This window comes from Mesoplodon bidens, assembly GCF_964165515.1.
Source record: "Mesoplodon bidens genome assembly, chromosome: 10".
Taxonomy (NCBI): Eukaryota; Metazoa; Chordata; class Mammalia; order Artiodactyla; family Ziphiidae; genus Mesoplodon; species Mesoplodon bidens.
The window spans coordinates 74,335,688-74,360,654 of NC_138172.1; the positions used below are offsets into that span (position 1 = coordinate 74,335,688).

A 24,967-nucleotide genomic window follows, 5' to 3' on the forward strand; every position below is an offset into this window, starting at 1 on the left:
GGTGAGTCCAAAGAGGATATGCCCCCTTTACACAGTAGCAGGCAAGCTCCAGGCCTCAGGGCTATCATGCTCCTTGAGGTCTTGGGAATGGGTAAATACATCTGGTATCCTGCCTGGATCAGCATCCATACAGACACAAATATCCATCCACAAATAAACGTGCTTTCCTCCTAGGCTTTTCCCCCAGCGAATAATGGTTGGCATGCCTTCCACTCTGCATTACCTTGAAATCATCATTTGTCACTGAATGCCAAATATAACTTCTGTAAGATAGCCAGGAGCCTAGATTTTGTTGCCTTTACTTCCATACCTCTTGCTCTTCAACCTGCTGTAACATTCCTTCCATTCTTCTGAAACTTTCCTACAAAGATCATCTGTAACCTCTTAACTGCAAAATATAGGTGAGGTTGTTTGATTTTTTTTTGACAAAAAATGTATTTGTTTATTTGAAATTTAAATTTCACTTGTTTTCCTATATTTTATCTGGCTGCCATGCCAGGAGCATCCTATTTTACAATGAAATCATGCCTAAAAGGAAGACAATCAGCAGCAGCCTAAGTTTCATGATAAAGTATTTAAAACCACTACGACATGCATTGTTGAAAGCACACAAACAAAAACTTATTTTAAAAAACATAGGCTATACTAAAGTAGAAAACAAAATCCAAAGGGAAAGATAAGTCATCACTCAAAGATCCTTTTAATACACATGGATGGAACCCCATTGGGTTCCAGTATCCTCCTAAGTTCTTCACATGTCATCCATCCTTTGTATCACAGAGGTGACAAATCATCCTGAATTCCCTTCTTGGAGCAGAAGGGACTTGGACCTGAGTGCGGGGTCCTGGGAAAGTCATTTGGAATGTGTTTTCTGGTGGCGTTTGAAAGTCCCCAGCTGACAGAAGGCACTGTGACACTTGGGACACAAGTATGGTTTGTGCACAGAGTGAGTGTGTCAGTGAATGTTGAGGTTCCCGCTGTGGCTAAAGACTTTGTCACAGTGCTCATGTCGGAAAGGCTTCTCCTTGGTGTGGATCCTCTTGTGAGCATGCAGCGTGGAGTCGTGGGTGAACTTCTTGGGGCAGAAATCACGGCAGTATGGCTTCTCTCCTGTGTGGATTCGCTGGTGAACCTGCAGGTCCGAAGGCTGCATAAACCCTTTGGAACAGATATTTCATTTAAAGGGTGTCTCTCCCGTTTGTGTCCTCTGGTGAAGGGTAAGCTGAGATGGATAAGGAAATCTCTTCTTGCGTACCATATTCATAGGGTGCCCATCCCCAGGCTTCTTTTCCCTCAGGAAGACTGGTTGGTCCCACTGTGCTAGGTGTACCAACAGAATGGGACCCAAGTTGTCCTGAGAATTCTCCTTTGTCCAAAGATGTGGCTTCTTCCTGACGCACTTCTTGGGAAGTGGGACTGTTGGCCTGTTTCCATTTGAAACATCTTAGACTCCTCGAAGAACCTCTTCTGTATCCACTCATAGTGGAAACTTCTCCCTCAGGACCCTTGAGAATTTCAGGCTCTTGAGATGCTGTTTGATCTTCATCTTACTCAATGTTTCTCTGGAATCTGACACTATTGACCAATCCTCTTATACTTCCTTTGCCATTATGACACCAGTTTACCTCCTACATTTCTGATGGCTTCCAGAATTCATCCTCAACTCCTCCCTTTCCCTTACCATCCTCCCCACAATCCTGTAATCAACAAATCCTGAGCAACCACAGGCTTATTCTTAAGCCTTCTCCAGTAGTCAACCTGCTACTGGAGTTGACTTTCTGAAACATATTCCTCCAGCCACCTCTACGTTTGTGTAATTTATTACATTGTATCTTTTTAAAAATAAATTTATTTTATTTATTTTTGTTTGCATTGGGTCTTTGTTGCTGCTGGCAGGCTTTCGGAGAACGGGGGCTACTCTTCGTTGCAGTGCGCGGGCTTCTCATTGCCGTGGCTTCTCTTGCTGCCGAGCATGGGCTCTAGAGCGCAGCCTCAGTAGTTGTGGCCCATGGGCTTAGCTGCTCAGCGGCACATGGAATCTTCCTGGACCAGAGCTCTAACTCGTGTCCCCTGCATTGGTAGGTGGATTCTTAACCACTGCGCCACCAGGGAAGCCCTACTACATTGTTTCTTAATCATCTATTTGTACACGGCTGTTAACTTCACCAGACTCTGAACGTCTTGAGGGCAGGAACTGATCTTATCCGTTAGGACACTGGCTTTGGCAGGGTGGGAAGTAAGGGATGTATTTCTGAGACACTCAGCAATGAGGAAGCATTTCCACTGCGTTCCCAAGTGCTCAGGTCTAGCCGGTTCCCCAACCCTAGGGCATATGCAGTAGGAACGGGGATCCTCTTCCCAAAGTTGCAACAAACCCTAGATTCTCATCTCATTTCACCCCGGTCCCGGCCTGCCAGGCTTCCCCTTTGATCCTCCTCAAGCCTTGTCTTGGAAAGGATGCCCTCGAGAGATCCTGGTAGCTCTCTCCACCAATTTTGCGTAGGCAATTAGTGTTACGTTACCCTGACGAAGAAGGGCACCCTTCATTTTAGGGCTTCTTTCCTTCAATTCGGACTGGGCGGAGTCGCAGTGGGGAAAGAGTGAGAACCACTTTAGAATTGAACGGGCCGCGAAGAACGGCCGAGTCTGAGGCACACCAGATGCCGAAGTGCAGCACTGGGTGCAAAGCCCGGGCATCCCCTGACCCGCGCCTCTCACGCTAAGCTCGACCCCCTTTAGGGCGGGACCTCCCACTTCAGCCAATACTGGGAGCCGAACCCTGGCGGTTTGTACTCTTCCTTTCCAATGAGAAAAAAAGGAAGCCGCTTGCTTCCAATGACCAATCGGAGAAGGCGGCGCCTGGTTGTCAGGCAGGTTTGTAAGAGTTCGGGCCAATTGGAGGCACAGACACCGCTCGACCCGGGCGCAGCGCGCAGGCGGTGGCGAAGAGAAGCCGAGCGGGCCGAGTGCGGCCGAGCAAAGCCGGAGCCGGAGCGGGGCCGCAAGAGCCGGACCGGGTCCGGACGGGCCGAGATGCCCTATAAACTGAAGAAGGAGAAGGTGAGCGTGGCCCTTTTCCCCGCGCCTCCGCCTCGGGGCCTGCGCGGAGCTCTGGGAGGGGCCCGAGCCAGGCCCGGGACAGCCCCAGACTGACCCTCCCGTCCGGCCCCCGCAGGACTCCCGGGGCCGGCCCTCCGCCCCGGCTGCTGGTCGCACCCCCAGCCTGTGCCGCAGCTGAGAAAGCTCTCTCCCTTGTCCGGGGTAGAGTACCCCCACATGCACCTCCCTCCACCGACCCCCGGCCCAGGGTAACCTCCTCCCTCCAGATCCTGCCCCACTCCCAGGTTACTCCCCTGCCTTTTCTGCCCTCATCCCCTCCCCATCACCACCCCATCCCCCACCCGTTTGCCGTTTGGGACAGCCGCTTATCTGAGACTGCACCTCCCTCCAGAACTAACCCACCTCTCCAACCCCGCGCAGCCCCTTCTCTTCCCTCCTCTTCCCGCCCGCCTGGGCCTGGGCCTGGGCCCGGGCCTGCGCCTGCCTTCTCCACCGGCCCCTACAGCCCCTTCTCCCTCCCTGCCAGGCTCCTTGACCTAGAACGGCTCTGCTTTCTCTCTCCTCCACCGAATCTGGCCTAGGCCCCTCCCTCTAGTTCTTCCTTCACACACAAACTTGTAAACCAGGACTGAGCCCTTCCTTCTGCCGATGGAACCTCGGAACGTCAGCGTGTCTGAGCACATCCAGTGCAATCCCTAGTGATACAGATGAGGAGACTGAGGCCCCGACAGGGGGACAGGGGAAGGGACTTGGCCAAGGTCACACAGCCTGCTAGAGGCCCAGCTGTAATATCAGGTCTCCTGACTTAAAGGCCTCCTCTGTTCCAAAGCCCCTCTAACAGGCATCAACCCACTCCCAGGTTCATCCTCAACCAGTCACCTTTCCTAATCTGGGCAGGCTACTCCCCTTATTCCTAATTGAAGATAACCTTTGCATTTTTCCTTTTTTGTACCAGTGCTGGGTTTCTGTCTTTCCTGGGCCACACTGTCCTCAAATTGGGAATCTGCCCTCACTATCAGATTAGCTGTCCTTCTTACTCCACAGGGCAGCCACCCCTGGACACCCTTGCCTTTGTCTTGGTGTCTTGACACGGCGTTTCTTGATGCTGCCTTCTTTCACCTTCCTCTTCTACCTCCGAACTGCCTTCCCCTCTTCTTCATCCCTGTCTTTCCCTACCCTCTGTTTCCTGCTGCTGCTGATGTCTGACTCAGAGGTGTGGTTCCTTTGAGGTACAGACTCACACAGAGGATGCTAGGATACCAGTTCCAGCCTCCCCCAGCTTCTTCTTTCCTGGGGCTGGTCCTTCATGGTGGGCGCTAGCTCTGGCCTGGTGTTCTGCTCACCCACTTTATGACCCCAGAGGTGTCTTGCTTTCATTTGCCCTCTGATTGGCTGGGTTGCTGGGTTGCCACCTCTGACCTTATCAGTTAAACTCCCTATCCTGGGGCTGTTGGAGATTTGCCAGGCAGCTCTGATTCTGGATTGTCCCCATAACCTCTCAGGGCCTGAGATTCTGAGTGTTGAGTTGGTGATGGTATAGCAGGCATTGAACCTCCTTGGGTGCTGAGCTGGGCAGGTTTGGGTGCCCCACCGAGGCCCTGTGTCCTTGGGGAGCAGGCATGCTGAGGTGGTTTGGGCAGCTTAGCTGTAGGTGATGCATACAAAAGTCAGCCACACCAGGAGCTGAAGGGCTCCTACAAGGAGTGTGGAGAGCAATGCAATTCAGGGGAAGCTGGTGAGGTCCTCACTGATGTGTAGTTGTTAGTCTGATGGAACAGATACTGTCCCATCCACAGAAAGCCTTAATCTACTAGAGGATTGAGAAGAAGAAGAAAAATTCTTAAGATTTGCTAGGACCACAGGTGTTAAGTGTTTGGTTGGGAAAGAGTATGGGAAGGATTGGTGTGCATGGGGCCAGGCATCTCTGATCCCCTTTAAGGTTTAACTTTCCACTTTTGATTTCTAGTTGCATTTGGCCTCCTTCAATGGTTGACAAGTCCTGACGATGTCACTGGGGTTTGCCTAAAAGAGGTGGGGGCAGAGAGGAGGTGGGGGATGGAGGGTCTGTATTGCTCATCCATCACCTCTCCCCTTTCTCCTTCATCTCTGCTGGTCCCATGCCTGGCCTAACCTCATGGCCTCCTCCCTGAAGCCCGTCCTGAACCCTTAGTTGGGGGTGAGCTCTCCCTCCTCCCCTGGATTTGCAGAGTACTCGGTAGGTCATTTATGGCCCTTTTGTGTTCCCTTGGACTGGAATTAATTGTAGACAAGTCTTTTCTTCCCCCTTGAGATAATAACTAAGTTCCATTTTGGTTTGGCATCTCCTTGTACACAGTAGGTGCTCAATGGATGAGTGCTGAGTCAATCCTTGGGGAGATTTGCATCCTTCCTCTTCCCTCATGTTCTGATCTAGGACTTCTCTCTTTTAGGTTCCTGGGTGGTGGCGTGCCTTTGCTCCCTCCCACTTTCTTCTTGTTCATAATAATAGTAATAACATTTACTAACATTTCATTTTTCATGTGCCAGACACTGTGCTAAAGGGAATTAGGGGTACTTCCCTGGCAGTCCAGTTGTCCCGTGCTTCCACTGCAGGGGGCACGGGTTCGATCCCTGGTCGGGGAACTAAGATCCTGCATGCTGTGTGGCACAGACAAAAAAGAAAAAGGTTAAAAATTTAAAAAAAAAGGGGGGGGCGGGAATTAGGTACTTTGATTGTCAGCACTTAATAGGTGAGGGAAACAGGCTCAGCGAGGCTAGTTAAGTTGCCCATGATTGTATAGCCAGTAAGAGCTGGGCCTGGAACACAGGGCTGGCTCTAAACCACATTGCCATGCAGCACTGGACAGCTGGGCTGGGCTGAAGTGTGTGCATTTCACCTGCTCAGCGGGAGCCAGGAAGCAAGGGTGGTGGCCTGGTTCCCACGCCCACCCCCCAACGCCACCCCCCAGGCAGCCGGGATCTTTCTTCTGCACATTGCCTGAGAGATATGTCTGAGTGCTGCAGGGTGGGTGGAGGGGTACAAAAAGGAACAAGGAGCTCACGATCAAGGAGAGAGGTGAGACGTGGGTGCAGATGGGCCAGCTTTGTCCGAGAGGCCCACGTCTGGGGTGTGTGCAGATGGTCACCTCAGTGTTGCGTCCTGCCTGCACCCCCTCTTCCTTTTCCTCTCCACCCCACACTCTGCACCACTTGCTGGCCCCTCAGCAAGGGGTGAGTGTGCCCCGCCTGGTCAGTGGGCCCTGGGAGAGCGCCTAGCCACCCAGAGCACAGGGCTCCTTCCTACTGCTATGACTGCCTGGAGCTGCTCCACACCTGGGAACGGCTTCCTGCCTCCCCACCCCCACGAAGCCTTCCCCCTGCTCCAGCCTACGCGGAGCTCTCTTCTCCCTGAAATCCTTTTGCCCCCGTGGGCATATCACTGGATTTAACACTTCTCACTGAAGGGGCTCAGGTGCTATCAAGTGACAGAATCTCAGAGCTAGAAGTGATTTCCAGGGTCCTCCGATCTGCATTTAAGGCTCGGGACCCTTTTGCATCATGCCTTGGAGGAGGCATGAATGCACCTCTGCTTGAATGCTCTTGGGTTGGGGAGCTTACAGCCTCACTAGGCAGCCGGTTTCTGTGCAGCTGCTCCAGGAGAAAAGTCTTCCTTCTTTGGAGCCTCAGCCTGTCTTCCTGTCACTTCTGCCTGTGGCTCTTGGGCCTCTGGATCCACATAGAACAAGTTGCATCTTTAGTCCACATGGCAGCCCTTCATTTATTCGTAAAGATCCCTCTTGCTCCCCCACCCGCCATGACTCCTCCCTTCCATTGTTAACTATCACAGTTCCTGCAGCTGTTGCTCTCAGGACCTGCTTTTGAATCTACTCCCTGTATGGGTTGTATTTTCCCCGAAGAAAACCTAGCATTTGTCTTTGTCCCTCCCAAAGTGTGATGCTCTCGACTGTACCAGATCCTCCAGAATGGCCCTATCAGTGCCAAGGATGAGGCGCTTCCATGTCCCCTGGTGCCAGGCGCTCTGCACAGGTCTGTTAACTGGATGGCAGGTCACATGAGCTGCCGTGGCAGCCACAGCACATGGATGATTTGTGTTGAGCTTGCAGTCAGACCTAAATCCCCAAGTCTTTTTCACATTTTCCTCATCCTGTCCCTGGGCAGTTGCTTTTTTTTGGCCCAAAGCATAGGAAGAGATGCTGGGAAGGCCAGGGCTCTGAGCCAGCAGCTAGGTTCCCAAGGGAGACTTTGGACTAGTGCGCATTCTTTTTTTTTTTTTTTTTTTATAAATTTATTTATTTATTTTTGGCTGTGTTGAGTCTTCGTTTCTGTGCGAGGGCTTTCTCCAGTTGCGGCGAGCGGGGGCCACTCTTCATCGCGGTGCGCGGGCCTCTCACTGTCACGGCCTCTCCTGTTGCGGAGCACAGGCTCCAGACGCACAGGCTCAGTAGTTGTGGCACACGGGCTTAGTTGCTCCGCGGCATGTGGGATCTTCCCAGACCAGGGCTCGAACCCGTGTCCCCTGCATTGGCAGGCAGACTCCGAACCACTGCGCCACCAGGGAAGCCCCCGCGCATTCTTTATAGCAATTCTGGGCCTTATCCCCATCCCTGTCCTTGTGCTTGTCTACCGAGGCATTCTTGGGACGATTCCTATACCTGTTAGCATCCCTGGGCCCCACTGATTATGCCAGTAGCAATTTCTAGTCTGGATGCTGTTTGTGATATCCAAAAAAAGGCTTCCAGGTCTTTCCAGATGGCCTCAGGGGTAGAGTGGTGACCCCCTTCCCTCCAGAATGAGAGCCTCAGGCCCCCTCTGCCCGCTTTAGCCAGAAGCCAGTCTGAGCAGCTTCTTCCATGTTGCTCTTCCCTTGAGCCTCGTCACCCTGGTTCTTACTTGACAGAGGCCCTAACTCATACAACAGCCTTGTGAGGTGAAGGAGCATGGTCATGCTGGATTATTGTGTGTTAGAGTTGTCTTCCTAACCAGATTCTGAACTCGTTGGTGCCTTTGAGGGACTGAATCTCCCTTTGTGTACCCAACCTGCCACCCCACCGCCCCAGGTTTAAGGTAGGTGCTCAGTGGTGCTGATTGACTCATTGATTCAATTGGACAGAGGAGAATTACAACAGAGACCTGAGGGATGAGGATGAGGCCTCTCCCTTCCTTGGCATCTGTTAACTCTACCTTCGTCTTCTCCCTTCAGGAGCCCCCCAAGCTTGCCAAAGGCGCGGCCAAGCCCAGCAGCTCGAGCAAGGATGGTGGAGGCGAGAGTGCTGAGGAGGTAATGAACGTGGGCATAGCCCTAGTTATGGTGCAGGCGCCAGTTACACCTGCTTGATGGCCAGTGGGGTGAGGGATCTCAGGGGGCCGGAGATTATTGGGGCAGAAGGGAAGGATACTTTCATAGCCAGGGAGGGGCCTGGACAGCCCATCCAGACTGCCCTCAGGCAGGCTTTCCCTTTGGCGGCTATGGACCAAATAAGCCCTCCAGTTTTTCTGATTCCGCAGGAATTCCTGTGAAAGTCAATTCTCTGTCTACCAAAGTGTTGAGAATTCCTTTTCTCTTAGGGCAAAAAGCTAGGGGTACTGAGTCCTGGGGAGGAGGGAAAAGTACATGGGAGCACATGGGTGCTCAGTGGGGTGACTTCAGTGTAGCTCTGGGTGGGGCAGGGGTGGGGAGTGGCTGATGTCCTTGAGTTGGGCAGGGCTGGGCCCACCTTTCTTGGTCCCGATCAGATGGGAGCTGCTGAAGGACAGGCATGAGCAGAGGTCAGCGCAGCTTGGCAATCTAGGGCTGTAAAGCAATAAATGACAAGCAGAGAGCACACAGGAGGGTGGAGGGACTTAAGGAAGTCCAGAGTGTGTCCATGGAAGTTTGGGAGTGTGCTCAGTGGGATGCTTGGATGCTGAACGGTCCTGGGAGCACACTGAGCAAGCGCCTGTGTTACCCGGAAGCTGGTGATCCTTGGTTTCTGTGCTTCCTCCCTCCTGTGCTAAACTGTTCAGAGTGATGGAGGTGAATAGGAAATGGAGCTGTCTAATTCTGGGCAGGTCTTGTGGGTTGGGGGCGGGTCATGGAGAGGAGATCGATTAAAAAGTGTTTGGTTGGGGTTAACTCTGGATTTGGATTTTTCTGGATACTTCTGGTCCCTATCACCTCCAAAGAGAGCCAAGCACTTTTCACACCTGCGACCATCATTTTACCCTCACTTGAGTGATGCGAGGAAGCAGGGTAGGTTGTCTCCATCTTACAGACGTGCGAGTTGAGGACCACAGAAGAGAAATTCCTCCTTCCTCTGCACATACACTGGCATCTGAACATGTCTCTAGGCCAGTCCTTATCACTCAGTGCTGGCACTGTTGGTTCCCAGATGTGTTTCTCCCCACCAGACTGTGAACTCTGAGGGAAGGAGCTTGCTTCTTCCCCACACCTGTGTGCTGACACCCTTGGTTCACAGGAGATCACCAGGAGATGCTTCTGGAGGGCACACCCTCTGGGCTCAGTCTCCCCTTCAGGAGCCATGACATGTGTGGGACCCACAGGGAAGGTGGTCGGGAGCCGGCAACTGATACTCAAAGCAGCAAGAGACTTGGAAACAGGATTTAAAGGGACAGAAAGGAATAGCTTGGGGGGCTACTCCTGCCTTCTGCCGGACTCCCTCCTGCTCGTTCAGTTACTAGACAGATTGGCTGTCATTTCCTGGAAGCAGCCCTCCTTGACCACCCGCCCCCATCCCCATGCCCAGGACGCAGTCAGGGCCCCTGGTACCCAGCATCACTCCACGGCAGTGCTTAATCACAGCTGTAATGAAACAATTCCATGGGAATTCATTGTGTGTCAGTTGTCTCCTGTGTTAACACTTAGCTCCTGAGAGGCTCTCGCTCACACCGAAGGGCCTGGCCCACTGGAAGCACCAGCATTTGAATGCATTAGTGAATGGATGAGCAAACAAACCAACTTCAAATTAGACCTGGAAGGAACCCTCTCCTTTCATAGGTAGGAAAATGAAGGCTGAAGCAGCTTAAGAAATAAGCTGAGGGACTTCCCTGGTGGCGCAGTGGTTAAGAATCTGCCTGCCAATGCAGGGGACACGGGTTCGAGCCCTGGTCTGGGAAGATCCCACATGCTGCGGAGCAGCTAAGCCTGTGCGCCACAACCACTGAGCCTGCGCTCTAGAGCCCGCATGCCCAGAGCCCGTGCTCTGCAACAAGAGAAGCCACCGCAGTGAGAAGCCCGCTCACCGCAACTTGAGAAAGCCCCCGTGCAGTAACGAAGACCCAATGCAGCCCAAAATAAAATTAATTAATTAATAATAAAAATAATTTAAAAAAAAAAAAAAAAAAAAGAAATAAGCTGAGACCAGCTGCTGTGATTTCTCCACCGCCCTCTGGAAAAGAAGAGTGTCGTGTTCACCTTGGGCTCTGTTTTATGAAATGCCGCTCAGGGCTCACCTGTCTGAGGCAGCTGCAGGAATTCTGCTCCATGATTTTGCAGAAATGCACCCAGGTGGCCCCAGGCAGTGGGACATGGAATAGTTGGGGGCCAGGCTGTGAGGCCTAGGTCATCAAAAGCTGTTTGTCAACAGTCCTTCTCTTGCCCTTTTTCTTTCTTTCTTTCTTTTTTTTTTTTTTTTTGATGTGGACCATTTTTAAAGTCTTTATTGAATTTGTTACAAAATTGCTTCTGTTTTATGGGTTTGTTTTTTTTTTTTTTTTGGCTGCGAAGCATGTGGGATCTTAGCTCCCGACCAGGGATCGAACTCTCAACCCCTGCATTGGAAGGCAAAGTCTTAACCACTGGACCGCCAAGGAAATCCCTCCCTTGCCCTTTTTCTAGTCCAGAATTTTGGGTTCTTACAGCCAAACTTACCCCGTGTCAAGCATTTGCCAGTCTTTCCAACTGATCTTAATAATTTATAGCAGCAAACATTTATTTTATTGAGCAGTTACTTGTGTATTAGTTTCCTAGGACAGCCATACCAGTTACCATGAATTGGGTGGCTTAAAATACCAGAAGTTTATTCTCTCATAGCTGTGGAGGTCAGAAGTCTGAAATCAAGGTGTCAGCAGGCCTTGTTCCTCTGAGGTTCTAGGGAAGAATCTCTTCCATGCCTCTCTCCCAGCTTCGGTGGCTTTCTGCGATCTGCTCCTTGGCTTGTAGAAGCATCATTCCATTCTCTGCCTCCGTCTTCACTCAGCGTTCTCCCCTGTGCCTCTGTCTCTGTGTCCAAATTTCCCTCTTCTTATAAGAACACCAGTCATGTTGGATTTAGGGCCCACCCTAATCCAGTATGACCTCATTTTAACTTGATTACATCTGCAAAGACCCTGTTTCCAAATACGATCACATTCATAGATGTTGGGTTGATGTGAATTTTGGGGGAACACTGTTCAACGCAGTACACTCTGTTTCAGGCACTGTGCTAAGTACGTGCATGCATTTAATCTTATAATCTTCTCATTTAATCTCTACAGCAGTCGCTGAGGTCATCTGTTACCATTATCAGCCCCATTTTACAGAGGAAACTGAGGCTTAGTCATGTTAAGTAGCTTTTACTCGGCAGTAAAACAGCAGAGCTGGAATTCAGCCCAGGTCTGTGGCCAGTCCTCCTGTGCTCTTAATGACCTAATAGGCTGGTTCTAAGATTCTAGAAGAGTCTTAGAATGGAAAGGAGCCTTGAGAGATTAGGTCGGACTCTGCTACAAGGCAGGGGTCTTTCCTGGCCTGTCTTTGGAAAAACCATTTCAGTGTTGTGGACTTTTCTATGTGCTGTGCCCTGCCCTGAGTTCTGGGAGCAGGGACAGAGGGAGGAAGAAACGATCCTGGTCTCCCCCACTTCAGCCTGACATCACTGTAGCCAGAGTTGTTACCCTAAAAACATTTTTGGTCCTATCAATCCTTTACTTAAAAGCCTCTCTTGGCATCTCACTGCTCACAAATTCAAATACGCACGCAGCCTCAGGCCTCCTGGGCTGGCCCCGCCCTGTTCTTCCAGCCCCTCTGGACTTTCCATCTTCCAACCCGACAAGCCTTTTGTGGCTCAGGGCTCTTATTGGTGTCATCCCATTGGCCTGGACTGCTTTATCTCTCTCTTTTCATTCTTTGCCTAAACCCGTGTTTATCCTTTAAGAGCCAAATGAAAAGTCACCTCTTCAGGGAGGGCTTCCCTAATTCTTCAGGCAGAGTTTGTCACTCAGCCCTCTGAGTTCCTGAATCCTTTGCGGCGCTCTGGTTTTGCATTGCCCTGTACTAATGGCCGCTTTCGTGTCTGTTTTGCCCACTGGACGGTGAGCTCTTTGAGGGCAAGGGCCATGTCTTATTCACCTTTTAATCTCTAATGTGTAGCATGATGTTTATTGAATAAATGAATTAAGAATGGGTTTTTTGTAAGCTGTTACGAAAAACCCAAACTAACTCTTTGGCCAACCCAACAGCGCTCTAGGTGTCAATACAGGAGAGAATGCCTCTCTGATTTTCAGGATTTGAAACTAAAATGATCTTCACTCAGCTAGTTAATTCATTATGCAAAAGTTTTAACATTAATCTTTGCATTTTTCACTGATAATTTTATCTTTCATCTTTCTACTACAGTACCTTCTATAGTGCTTAAATTATATTTCTACGTCCTACTTTATGTTTAAATATGTGGGTTTAATGATTACCGGTGTCTGTGTTAGGGTCAGGTTGGAATGGAATTGGTTCAGAGTGGGCAAGTATAGTTGCAGTCTCCTGAGTGTGAGGGTGGTGTATAAATTCAAAGTCCCACTGGAGGGGCTTCCCTTGTGGCGCAGTGGTTGAGAATCCGCCTGCCAGTGCAGGGGACACGGGTTCGAGCCCTGGTCCGGGAAGATCCCCCACGTGGCGGAGCAACTAAGCCCGTGTGCCACAATTACAGAGCTTGCGCTCTAGAGCCCATGAGCCACAACGAAGAGTAGCCCCCACTCACCGCAACTAGAGAAAAGCCTGCATGCAGCAGCTAAGACCCAATGCAGCCAAAAATAAATAAATTATATATATATTTTTAAAAAGCCCCACTGGATTGCAGGAGGCCTGAATCTAGGAAGGCTTCTTGGAGTTTGGATCCTGTTGCAAGTTTAGAAGTGGGAGGAGACGGTTGTTCAGGCAGAGGAGACAGCCACTGTGGAGTCTCAGAAGTGGGAGCAGGCAGGTCACCAGCTTGCCTTTGGGCTGTGTCCACCCATGCTCTGATGGCTGCAGAAGGTTCTCCTGGGGATGCAGCTGCCTCTCATCTCCAGCCCAGGTCAATAAAGGAGCAGTTGGAAGCTAGAGCTTTTAGGAGAAAGGGTTGAACGTTAAGCGAGTTGCTGGCACACACCTATACTCCCTTCTGACAAGTATGTTTCCAGGGCTTTGCTGGCCGGCCCAGCTGTCTCTCAGCTGCTCCTTGTATCTGGGGCCTGGGAGCCAATGGTCCTTATAAAACCAGGGTGGCCCAGTGGGCTGGGGGCGGGGCAGACTAAGCCGGCTCAGCTGCTCTCCGGCCACCCCAGCCTTCAACAATGCCATCCTGAAGGGGAAGGGACCTTAGGCATCAACTCATTGGGTGGCTTTTTAAACTATGATTTTCAGCCATGCAATCTCTGTTTTCTTAAAACCTTACTTGGAGAGTGTTTGGACTACTGATCTAGTCCAACCCTCTGCTCGTTAGCAGAGAAAATTGAGGTCTTGCTTTTCCCTTTTTGGGAAGAAGGCCTCCTTTCTCGGGATGTCCCCTCAGTGCGAGGTTCATGGAGATGCAGGGTTTCTGCATCTTATCCGGGAGGATGGAGAGAGACATATTCTTCCCGAGTCTTTTTCCTCAGTTGCCACTGAGCCCCTCAGCCTAGTATCTCTGATGTTTCTCCTTCCCACTCTGCTCCCACCACTGTGCAGGGCTTTGTTCTGAAGGTCCCCGGTCAGGACAGGAGGGACCTATGGAGATGGGCCTGGGCTTGGCGTCCCCCGCCCCCCCCCGCCATCAATCAAATAACCAGTCATTCGCTGAATGCCTGTTAGGTGCCAGTGCCAGTGCTGAGGAGACCCAGAGGGGCACAAACCAGGGTCCTGGCTTTAAAGGGACTTGCTTTCTAGTGGGGAGATGACACATGAGCAAAGTGATCAAGAGGTGTCACTGGGGATGATCCCAGAGCCAATGGAACAGACAAGCAGTGTCAGAAGGTTGAGGGTGGAGGGTGGACATGCAAGTCCTGGAGTGATTGGAGAAGGCTTTTTGGAAGAAGGTGGGTCTTGAAAGATGCAATGCCTTCTTGGGTTCTCCCATTTTATTTTATTATTTTTTTGGCCACGCCACGTGGCTTGTGAGATCTTAGTTCCCCACCCAGGGATTGAACCCAGGCCCACAGCAGTGAAAGCACGGAGTCCTAACCATTGGACTGCCAGGGAATTCCCTGGGCTCCCCCATTTTAAAACAAGAAGGATAATGAACTCTAAGGAACATTTGAGGTGTGCTAGTTTCAGGAATTTCCAGGCTGTATTCCTAAAATCCAGGGATGGGAAATAATAATAATAATAACGATAATAGTAGAAGATACTGCTTATAAGACACTTCTGTGTGCCATATACTGTTCATTTAAATCCTTATTACAACCCTGTGAGGTAGTACTATTGCCATCCCCACTTTACAGATGAGGCACAGAGAGGCTATATGACCTCCTGGAGGTTACTCAGCTAATAAATGGCAGAGCCAGTAGTCAAACCCAGACAGTCAGGCTCAAGTCTGTGCCCTTGACTGTTAAGCTCCACAGATAAGGATTGGGTTGTTCCTGCGATAGGGAAATGGGGAGAGTCTGATGCACACCAGGCTCTGGCCCCCTGGCCTTTTGCCTCTCTCCTTCATCCTCTACCAAGGTGTGATCCATCCTCCGTATACAGGAAGAGAGACCCCAGACTTCAGGGTGCCTTGCACTGTCTAACCAAAAAAATCACACTGGTTGAGTGTAGTCATGGCAAGGGAAGTGTGTGATGACTGCTCTTGCCCCACTTCTTTGCATTCCCCTAGTCAAATTGGTGTCTGGGGCTCATTTCAGGAGGAGGAGAGGGCCAGATGGCCAAAGCGGTAATGAGCTACACTGGACCCAAGACCTGCCCTGGGCTGGACCCATCGCTCCTCTCCTGCCTCTGACCCCCAGATAGGTCACAAGCTTGACATAATTGTTTCTATAAAAAATTCAAGGGCTTTCCTGGTGGCGCAGTGGTTGGGAGTCCGCCTGCCGATGTGGGGGGCATGGGTTCGTGTCCCGGTCCGGGAGGATCCCACGTGCCGCGGAGCGGCTGGGCCCGTGGGCCATGGCCGCTGGGCCTGCGCGTCCGGAGCCTGCGCTCCGCAACGGGAGAGGCCACGGCAGTGAGAGGCCTGCATACCGCAAAAAAAAAAAAAAAAAAATTCAAGAGCATACAAAGCATAACATTTGTCTTCCTCCTTGCCCCTTATCCCAGAGAGTTTCATATTCTCCCATTCTTATTTTATGAAGTAAGAGTTTATGGAGGGGGCTGGAGAAGAGGCGGGGATGGCAGGTGTGAGCACAGGAGGACAGTTTTCCTGTGGTGTGGGGACCCAGCTGGACGTGACCTCACTCCTCTGGTCCTGCTGCAGTCTCTTCTCTGGCTGGAGGGAAGGGCTGTCCTGTGGCTCAGCCTCTCCCCTCTCCCAGCAGGGGGTTACCTGGACAGTACCTATGAGTGGACAGCCCTGCAAACACCTGTTTGTGTGCTTCTGAAAATGGGCTTTGTGGGGCTCTGACACCCGTGTCTGGGAGGAGGTAAAGAAATAACTTTTGGAAATTAGCTGTATTTCTCCCATTATATTGTCTTTTTTTTTTTTTTTTTTTTTTTGGCCACGCTATGTGGCTTGCAGGATCTTAGTTCCCTGACCAGGGTCCTAACCACTGGACTGCCAGGGCATTCCCTGTTTCTCCATTATAAAAGCAGTGTCAGCTTGTAAAAAATTTAGGAAAATAGGAAAAAGTCATGTCTCATTCTGTCATTACAGGAGATAGTCATGAACACAATGCACTTGTTCTTTCTTTTTCTTAACTGGATTTTGGGTTCTGTGCATGTTTTAATGTGGGTGAGCTCATTTTGTATATACAGGTTTGTATTATCCTTATTTAACTTAGCATATGGGAAGCAATTTTCTCTCATTCCATAGTTTTAGGCTTTTTGTTTTGTTTTTAATTTTTATCAGCATGGTAACAGGTGCATTGTTCAGAAGGTCAGATAATACTCTGAGGCTTGTAATGAGCAGGGCAGCCCCTGTCGCCGGCCCCTCTTCTCCTGTTGTTTCGTGTCAACCACATTCAACTCCTAACTCTTTCCTTGCAGATTGACTTTTTTTTTTTTTTAAGCTTGCCCAATTTATTTATTTATTTATTTATTTATTTATTTTGTGGTACACGGGCCTCTCACTGTTGTGGCCTCTCCCGTTGTGGAGCACAGGCTCCGGACGCGCAGGCTCAGCGGCCATGGCTCACGGGCCCAGCCGCTCCACGGCATGTGGGATCTTCCCGGACCGGGGCACAAACCCGTGTCCCCTGCATCGGCAGGCGGACTCAACCACTGCGCCACCAGGGAAGCCGCCAGATTGACTTTTATACCTCCAAATAAGATCCTTTTACTGCTTTTTTTTTTCCCCTTTAATTTGTGAGCTTTAGATATCTCTTGACTTCCTAATGTGGAAAATTAAGGCCCCAGTGTCTTATACCTCTGTGCAGACTTTTCCCCTCCTCTCAGAATACTTATCACCCGTTTTGGGTAAATTACTCTGACTGTGTAAACTTTTTTCACAGCTGAACCATGTATGATTACATTTAGTACATAGTTTTCATAAACATAATTTTAACTCCATGATTTCCATGTATTTATATATTTGCCATTATAAATAAGACCATAAAAAGTGTTTTTGCACAAAGCCTGTTTTTATAATTAGGATTTTGCTTAATCTATATTTCTAGTAGTTAAACTGCTGAGATATGGGAAGAAGTTTTTTTAACTGAAGACTGTCACACGTTCAGTAAATGATAAAATAGAGTAATCTTCGGTGTACTGCTAGATGCATTTTTACATATGTTTATGCTATGAACCACCTCCCAGACCCAGTCAAGATATAGAATGTTTCCATTAGTCAGAATGGTCCTCGTGCCCCTCCTCAGTCACCACCCGCATCTCCTCAACCCACACCGCTGCCACCCACTCCCCGGCAGGAGAGCCACTTGTCTGACTTCTGTCACCGTCAGTCCATCAATTAGCTTTGCCTGTTCAGGAACGGGAGTGAGCGTTTTGAAGGCTCTTGATGCACAGGCAGCGGGCATCACTTTGGGAGACATGCCTTCTAGACCGCTCCCTTCCAGGGCCACATCCCGCATTTATATCTGACCCTGGTCTTGGCTCCTTCAGGGCAGGAGGCAGCTGCTTGCTGCCCAGGCCCATAGAGGCATAAACGGACCCGGGGCTGGGCGGTGGGCCAGGCCTGGGGTGGGAAGCGTAGCTTGGTGAGTGCACTCCAGTGACTCACTCGTTTGACCAGGCCCAGCCCCAGCCCCAGCCCCAGCCGCCACCGCAGCCGCCACCGCAGCCGCCGTCATCCAACAAGCGTCCCAGCAACAGCACGCCGCCCCCCACACAGCTCAGCAAAATCAAGTACTCAGGGGGGCCCCAGATTGTCAAGAAGGAGCGACGGCAAAGCTCCTCCCGCTTCAACCTCAGCAAGAACCGGGAGCTGCAGAAGCTTCCTGCCCTGAAAGGTACTTGGGAAAGGTCAAAGGGGCTGGGGCATCGGACCTAAGGGACAGTGGGTATTGGCGGAATGGAGGTTTGGGGATGTTTGGGGGAGGATGGAAGCCCTAGAGAATGTGAGGGGGAGTTGCGCTGGGGCTGGGGGTGGGCATCAGGGGAGCAGGATGGTGGCAGGAAGGGATCGGGGAACGCCCTGCGAGGTGAGCAGGGCATAGCAGTGAAGGACCACAGAGGAGACCTGACCATGGCCAATCCGCCCCTAGACTCACCAACCCAGGAGCGGGAGGAGCTGTTTATCCAGAAGCTACGCCAGTGCTGCGTCCTCTTTGACTTTGTGTCAGACCCACTCAGTGACCTCAAATTCAAGGAGGTGAAGCGGGCGGGGCTCAATGAAATGGTGGAGTACATCACCCACAGCCGCGATGTTGTCACCGAGGCCATTTACCCTGAGGCCGTCACTATGGTAGGCACAGGGAAAGGGGAAAGCGGGCAGGGACGGGGGCCCCGGAAAAGCCCAGACCTGCCCAGAGAGCTCTCACCTGGGCCCTCCCTACCCCTCAGTTTTCAGTGAACCTCTTCCGGACGCTGCCACCTTCCTCAAATCCCACTGGGGCCGAGTTTGACCCCGAGGAAGATGAGCCCACCCTGGAGGCCGCCTGGCCGCATCTCCAGGTACCAGAGCAAAGGGGGCAGGGGCCTGGCTGTGGGCAGTGGGGCACTCCGAGCCCTGCAGCAAGGGGGCTCTCCCAGTCCTTGGGGAATGCCCCTAAGTGATGTTCCTTTCCCCCCGCAGCTCGTGTACGAGTTTTTCTTACGTTTCCTTGAGTCTCCCGATTTCCAGCCAAACATAGCCAAGAAGTACATTGACCAGAAGTTTGTCCTTGCTGTGAGTCCCTGAAGTTCCTGCCTTCCCCTCCTTCCAGTCCATGAACTCTAGCCCCACGTCCCCTGACTCCAGTCCCAGCTGCTCTTTTTGGTTCTGCTGAATATAGGTACTGTATTGGGTTTCAGCTGTGTCTGGTGCAAATTGACCATGGGGGTTAAACAAACCTACTCTGTCCATAAGAAGCTTCCAGCATAATGGAAGGAAACAAAAAAGCAACACTGTTACCCTCCCCCTTCCCCCCCCCCCACCCAATGGGGAATGCAGCATGTATTCCCAGACATCACCTGGGGTAGAGCAGTACAATAGAATCACTCTTCCCAGAGACTCGTCTCCACGCACCCTCTTCAGAGGGCTTCCTCTGGCCAGGACCCAAGTCACCCCAGCCCTGGCCTCCCCCGGCTCCTTCCTCACTGCCGCCTCTCCTCCCGCTTGCCCCCAGCTCCTGGACCTGTTTGACAGTGAGGACCCTCGAGAGCGGGACTTCCTCAAGACCATCTTGCATCGCATCTATGGCAAGTTTTTGGGGCTCCGGGCTTATATCCGTAGGCAGATCAACCACATCTTCTACAGGTGAGGCCAGGAGCCTGGGCTCAGGAGCAAAGCAAGCCCCTCACTAAGATGGGGTGGGAGAAGGGTGGTAGGCGGGACTCCACAGAATGCTGGAGGGGCATCAGGGGTTATCAAGAGAGTCTTTGTTCTTCCCTCAGATTCATCTATGAGACGGAGCATCACAATGGGATTGCCGAGCTCCTGGAGATCCTGGGCAGGTGAGAGGGAAGAACCTAGAAGAGGTCGGGAGGATTGGTGCATTGAGCGTGGACCTGGCCCTTTGGTCCTGACAACCCTCCCTTAACTCCCAGCATCATCAATGGCTTTGCCTTGCCCCTGAAAGAAGAGCACAAGATGTTCCTCATCCGTGTCCTGCTTCCCCTTCACAAGGTCAAGTCTCTGAGTGTCTACCACCCTCAGGTGAGCTGCCTTCCTCCTGATGATCCCCGGCCCTGGCTGCGGAGAAAAGAGGGAAAGGGAAGCATTCCAGGCGTGATGGGGCGGCAGAGGGAGCAGGGGGCGGAATTCCTCTCTACGCCTCCCCTTCTGTTCTGGGGTCTGGTTTCTGTCACCGAACTCTCTATGACCTTCTGAGCCCTGCACCTCACCTCCTTTCTGTCTCAACCTTCTGCAGCTGGCGTACTGCGTGGTACAGTTCCTGGAGAAGGAAAGCAGCCTCACTGAGCCGGTAACTCCCCTGCTGGGCCCCAGGGTCCACCTCTCCCTGTCAGCAGCACTTGCCAGTTGGTACCTATCGAGCAGTGCCGTAAGCACTCATGGGGGGATGTAACCCGACAGGTGACATGGTTTCCTCTCTAAAGGAGAAGTAAAACCTTTGTACACCTAGGAAGCATCCAAGCTGGAGAAACATGAGCACTTGGCTGAGGCCACCCAAGCTGTGCCCACCAGGGTTGGGAGGAGAGGGCAGGATGGTTTCCTGGAGACCCAGACAGGTGTTGAGTGAGAATTTTATTCCTGTGTCCTCCTCTTCTCGCAGGTGATCGTGGGCCTTCTCAAGTTCTGGCCCAAGACCCACAGCCCCAAGGAGGTGATGTTCCTGAATGAGCTAGAGGAGATTCTGGATGTCATTGAACCTTCAGAGTTCAGCAAAGTGATGGAACCACTCTTCCGCCAGCTTGCCAAGTGTGTCTCCAGCCCCCATTTCCAGGTGAGACCCAGAACATCGCAGCCCCTGCCTCCCAGAAAACTGAGGAGGGTCTCTAGCACAGCGAGCCATATCCCCACTGAGTCTCGCCCGCGTCCCCACCAGGTGGCAGAGCGTGCCCTCTATTACTGGAACAATGAGTACATCATGAGCCTGATAAGTGACAATGCTGCCCGAGTCCTTCCCATCATGTTCCCTGCACTCTACAGGAACTCCAAGAGCCACTGGAACAAGTAGGGAACTGGGGTGGCACTGGGCACTGAGGATCTGGTTTTGGAATGTGGGAGGGTGTGGATGGACTCAAGCAAGAGCCAGTGGTCTCATCTGGTCCCTCAGCAAGCGGGGCTGGTGCCCACTGCATATTAATAGGGCCTCGAGGGACTGACCGGGGAGAAAAGATACCCGTGTGAGAGATCTGTGCTACCCAGCAGCAGAGCAGTGGTCTCTGGCGCATCTCTTCTTGAGGTCAGATATTCTGCAGCTTTGGAGATGTAATTCCATGTTGTGAGAAGCTGATGTGATCCTCTTAGTAGGTATTAAATCCCAGTGTTATAAAAAGGCTTTCCTGCTTAAAGCAAGTGCGCTGGGAGGCCATTAGTGTGGGCTAGAAGAGTAGGAAGTAGTGGGGAAAAGGGAGCTCTTGGAGCACGGGGTGTGGGAAGGATGGGCAGGCAGACTCATACCTGTAAGAGGCCTGAACTGCCCATCTCAAGTCACGTGATTTGGCCAGAGCGATGAGCTTACACTGTACAGAGGCTGGTGGGATGGGAGTAGTACACGAGAAAGCTCTTAGCAGAGACACCTTGTGGGAGAGACCAAATTGAGGTCCCGGCACTGAGGGCAGGCTCTGGCCTCTTACACCTCGTCTTTCTTCCTGGCGGCAGGACAATCCACGGCCTGATCTACAATGCCCTGAAGCTGTTTATGGAGATGAATCAGAAGCTGTTTGATGACTGTACACAACAATACAAGGCAGAGAAGCAGAAGTGAGTCTCTCTCTCCTTGGGGGTGCTCCTCTTCCACACCAGCCCCCTGTGCTGCTCTCTCAAGCCCACCCCAATCCTGTCTTTGCTCCCTCAGGGGCCGGTTCCGAATGAAGGAGAGAGAAGAGATGTGGCAAAGGATTGAGGAGCTGGCTCGCCTTAACCCCCAGGTGAGGTGCTTCTGCCCTTGCCCTGAACTGAGGGGTCCAGCCTGGGTGGGGGGAGGGTTTGTCTGAGGAGGGGCAGGAAGCAAACAGGGTCCCCAGACTTCCCAAGAGGCTCTCGCCACTTGTCTGCCTCCTTTCCTCTCAGTATCCCATGTTCCGAGCGCCTCCACCACTGCCTCCTGTGTACTCGATGGAGACGGAGACCCCCACGGCAGAGGACATCCAGCTTCTGAAGAGGACGGTGGAGACAGAGGCCGTGCAGGTGGGAGGGCACGGGGAGCAGAAAGACAAGACAGCCCTGGGAGGGAGAGGAGACAGGAGCCGCAGAGCCAAGGAATCAGGGCAGGAAACAATGGGGTTTCTCGGGACTTGGTCACCATTCCTCACCTTCTGCACATCCCCACACAGATGCTAAAGGACATCAAGAAGGAGAAAGTGCTGCTTCGGCGGAAGTCAGAGCTGCCTCAGGACGTGTACACCATCAAGGCACTGGAGGCGCACAAGCGGGCGGAAGAGTTTCTAACTGCCAGCCAGGAGGCGCTCTGACCTCCTCACCCTCCCACCACAGGGCCACAGCCCACTCAGCCCTGGGACACTGCCCCAGCCCTCCACCTTCTGCTCCCCACTGGCTGACTTGGGGCAAGGCAGGGCCTCTCTGCTCTAGGGAGGGGGATGAGGCACTTGAAGCGGGGACACCCACAGAGTGGTCCCTCTTCTCCCCCCAAACGTGTTCATGCCTCCTTGCGGCTAGTACAGACAGGCTGAGCGCGGCAATGCTCAGCGCTCAGACAACTTGGGGATGCCTGGCCCCCTCCTGCTCCTTATCCCACAGCTGCCTGAGGCTGCTCTGAGAAATACACACGGGAATAATGTGCTCCTCTCCCCTCCCCTGCAGCCCCATTTGAACTCCAGGTGTCTCCTCCTTGTCTCCCTCCCCTGCAGGCATATAGGGAGCAGCAGGAGATGATTCTCACCAAAGTTATGTCAAACCCCATTGGCCCCTGGAGTGAATTAGCTGGAGGGGAGCCAACCCCCAACAGCACAAATAGGCCCCCAGCCCCAGCAGTGTGCAGGCTGATGGGGTTGCATTATTTCCTCTTACCCCTGCCTGATCAAGACAACATGGGAGAGCAAAAGGAGAAAAGCATAGGCTTTGGACAGTAGATGATGAATATAAGGCCCAGATGGACCAAGAGAAGGGGATGAACAAACACCCTACCCTGTACTCCCTCTTTGGTGAGCAGCAGCCCTGGGATCACTGACATGGAAGGGACCATCCTGGGGCTGACTGCTTTCCTGTGCTGTTGGTCCCCAAAGCTAGGAAGAAGGAAGCAGGGGGCAGTGCCCTAAGCATGGCTCCCCCCAACACCTATTTATTTCCCTGTTTGTGCTGATGCTGGGCAGGCTCTCACTTGTCCCTTTCAGGAACCTTGGAGGGGTGAGGGGTTGGGGGGGGGCCGGACCCGGGTTCCAGGGGCACAGGCAGTGCAGCTTTTGGCTGTGTACATAGGGTGCTTTATTCCCCACAGAGTGATACATGCTAAGGTGGGTTGGGCTTGGACCGTTGTCCCCATATGTACAGAACTGAATAAAAGTGGGTCTCTATGAGAAGAAGTCTGATTTGCCTTGACGTGGAAGGGAGATGGGGAGGATGGAGATGGACATTACAACCAGGATGTGTTCAGTCCTGTGCTGGTTCTGGCCTGGGATGCAGGGAGATAAGGCACCTCTCAGGGTGATCACTTCCAGGAAGGGGTAGCCTGCCGGGCTTGGAGGGCCTTCTGTACCACATCTTCCCACTGGGCATCTGATATCTCCCGAGCCCAGGCAGGAACCCCTGGCGCAGGCAGGCTTACACCAGCCATCGTCCTTTTCACCAGCTCCACGTGTTCTGAAATCACAGGCAGACCAGTTAGGGGGTAGAAACAATAGGACCAGCTCCCCTCCCCGTTCGTTGAATTAACCCAGAGCTTTTGGGCTAGTGAGGTCAGTGAATCTGTCCTGTTATTCCTAGGCAAGCCTGCCTATCCCCACCCCCAGCCTAGAAGAATAGCATCTCACCTGGATTCTGAAGTCTGCAAAATCTTAGATTACCAACTTGTTTTAGAAACAGGGTGTTCCTGTGACTTCCCTCTACTGGCACTAACCAGTTCCCTTCCTCCATTATTACTCCAGAATAAAAGAATGATCTCTTTTACCTGGGTCCATGGGAATAGAGCTGTGGTTGCTCGATGCTATAGCTCCCTCCTCATCTTCATCCTCACTTTCTAATGGTGGGTCTGGCAAATGAAGCCCCAGGGCCTGCAGAGCCAGAGATGACAGTTCAGGGCCAGTCCAAGGACTCCAGCTTCACCTGCTCAGGAACAATGCCTCCTCCACCATACCTGGATCCGATCCTGGATATCAGCAACTACATCTTCTCCATCCCCCACTGGTGCCAGCTCCACCTCCTCTTGTTCAGGATCTTGGTTCAGGGGCTGGTAGGAGTAGCCAGCTGGTCCTGCCCCCGTTTCCTCTTGCTCTTCCTCTGGTTCCTCACTGCTCCAATCCCCAGTGCCTTCTGTAGGGCCCTGGTGTGGCCCGAGTTCCTCAGTCTGATTGGGGAAGATACGTTCAGGACCCATGGTGTCTCCCCCTAGAACTACTGCTGCCATCGGGCAGGGGCTGCAAGAACAGGGCGGCAGGAGAATAGTGATCGGATGAAATTAAGTCCACCTTCAGCCCCTCATCCAGCTCCTTCTGGTCTCCTCCTACGTCACGAAACATTTAAACGCCCCAAGTTTCCTGCCCCCCTCCCCACCATCCAGCCTCTCCTGGGCCCTTCACCTCTTAAGCCGATTTATCTCCAACGGACGCCCACCCGCCTTACTCCGCCAATTCTTAACAGGCCAGCCAGAGGCCATGCCACCTCCCAAAAGACACCCCTTGGAGAACGCCCCTCCCCCCCAGTCCACTTAGGAACTCCTGGTCGCCAAATAAGCTCCCCTAGACAAGGCGTACCCGCCCCCTTCTCTCCTCTCCAAGGGGTTCCCCTCTGTACCGCCTGACGAACGCCCTTCGGGTCCCAGAGGTTTCCTTCAAATGGCCCCAGCTGCGGCGTCCCCAGCCGCCCCACCGAGTCTCGGCGCTGGCGTTTCCGCGCGCCTTACCCGCTCAGAGCCCGTTGCCAAACTCGCACCTTCACTTCCGGCGCGGCAGGACGTGCTGGGGTGCCTAGTCCTCCAACCCTGCCGCGCGCTCATGATTGACGCGAGCGAGGACGAAGGGTCCGCCCCTTGCCCCGCCTCCACCGTCTTCTTCCCGGACAACCAAGGACTACATTACCCAGTAACTCCCGCCATTTTTTGACACGTATCTGGGCACATGCCCAGAATCTCCTCAGGCTCCTGCCCACTCTTCAGCCCCTGA

At 52.4% G+C, this 24,967-nt stretch overlaps 2 protein-coding genes and 1 pseudogene across 7 annotated transcripts; 1 reads left to right on the plus strand and 2 right to left on the minus strand.

Moving 5' to 3' along the window:
* Positions 1-678: 678 nt before the first annotated feature.
* Positions 679-1,546, minus strand: LOC308624019 (annotated as a pseudogene). Its single transcript has one exon. The product of its transcript is annotated as an uncharacterized misc_RNA (transcript).
* A 1,352-nt stretch (positions 1,547-2,898) lies between these two features.
* On the plus strand, positions 2,899-22,988 carry PPP2R5D (protein phosphatase 2 regulatory subunit B'delta). Of its 2 annotated transcripts, none has more exons than XM_081245463.1 (16): positions 2,899-3,060; positions 8,261-8,338; positions 17,601-17,817; positions 18,073-18,272; positions 18,371-18,481; positions 18,603-18,695; positions 19,135-19,265; positions 19,403-19,462; positions 19,556-19,664; positions 19,879-19,932; positions 20,242-20,412; positions 20,515-20,642; positions 21,294-21,395; positions 21,490-21,562; positions 21,705-21,821; positions 21,968-22,988. In XM_081245463.1, exons 1-16 carry the CDS (start codon positions 3,034-3,036, stop codon positions 22,103-22,105), a joined length of 1,809 nt encoding a protein of 602 aa, XP_081101589.1. In that variant the 5' UTR covers positions 2,899-3,033; the 3' UTR covers positions 22,106-22,988. The 2 variants fall into 2 exon arrangements, with proteins under 2 accessions (XP_081101589.1, XP_081101590.1); XM_081245464.1 differs by having other exon boundaries at positions 2,922-3,060; positions 17,607-17,817; positions 21,968-22,987.
* Positions 22,989-23,051: 63 nt separating this feature from the next.
* On the minus strand, positions 23,052-24,805 carry MEA1 (male-enhanced antigen 1). 4 transcript variants are annotated; one of them, XM_081245465.1, is made up of 4 exons: positions 24,709-24,805; positions 23,944-24,153; positions 23,758-23,860; positions 23,052-23,450 (listed from the first exon to the last, which is right to left on the minus strand). In XM_081245465.1, the coding sequence occupies exons 1-4, from the start codon at positions 24,799-24,801 to the stop codon at positions 23,299-23,301; spliced, it is 558 nt and encodes a 185-aa protein (XP_081101591.1). In that variant the 5' UTR covers positions 24,802-24,805; the 3' UTR covers positions 23,052-23,298. The 4 variants fall into 4 exon arrangements, with proteins under 4 accessions (XP_081101591.1, XP_081101593.1, XP_081101592.1 ...); XM_081245467.1 differs by having other exon boundaries at positions 23,944-24,223; positions 24,709-24,791; XM_081245466.1 differs by having other exon boundaries at positions 23,944-24,223; positions 24,600-24,724.
* Positions 24,806-24,967: the final 162 nt, after the last annotated feature.

Coding starts and splice junctions, on each gene's coding strand:
- PPP2R5D (XM_081245463.1), top strand. CDS start 3,034: ATGCCCTATAAACTGAAGAAGGAGAAG. Junction 8,339..17,600: donor GAGGCGAGAGTGCTGAGGAG/GTAATGAACGTG, acceptor TCGTTTGACCAG/GCCCAGCCCCAGCCCCAGCC. Junction 18,696..19,134: donor ACCAGAAGTTTGTCCTTGCT/GTGAGTCCCTGA, acceptor GCTTGCCCCCAG/CTCCTGGACCTGTTTGACAG.
- MEA1 (XM_081245465.1), bottom strand. CDS start 24,801: ATGAGCGCGCGGCAGGGTTGGAGGACTAGGCACCCCAGCACGTCCTGC. Junction 24,154..24,708: donor TGGCAACGGGCTCTGAGCGG/GTAAGGCGCGCG, acceptor TTCCCCAATCAG/ACTGAGGAACTCGGGCCACA. Junction 23,451..23,757: donor CTCTATTCCCATGGACCCAG/GTAAAAGAGATC, acceptor CTGTGATTTCAG/AACACGTGGAGCTGGTGAAA.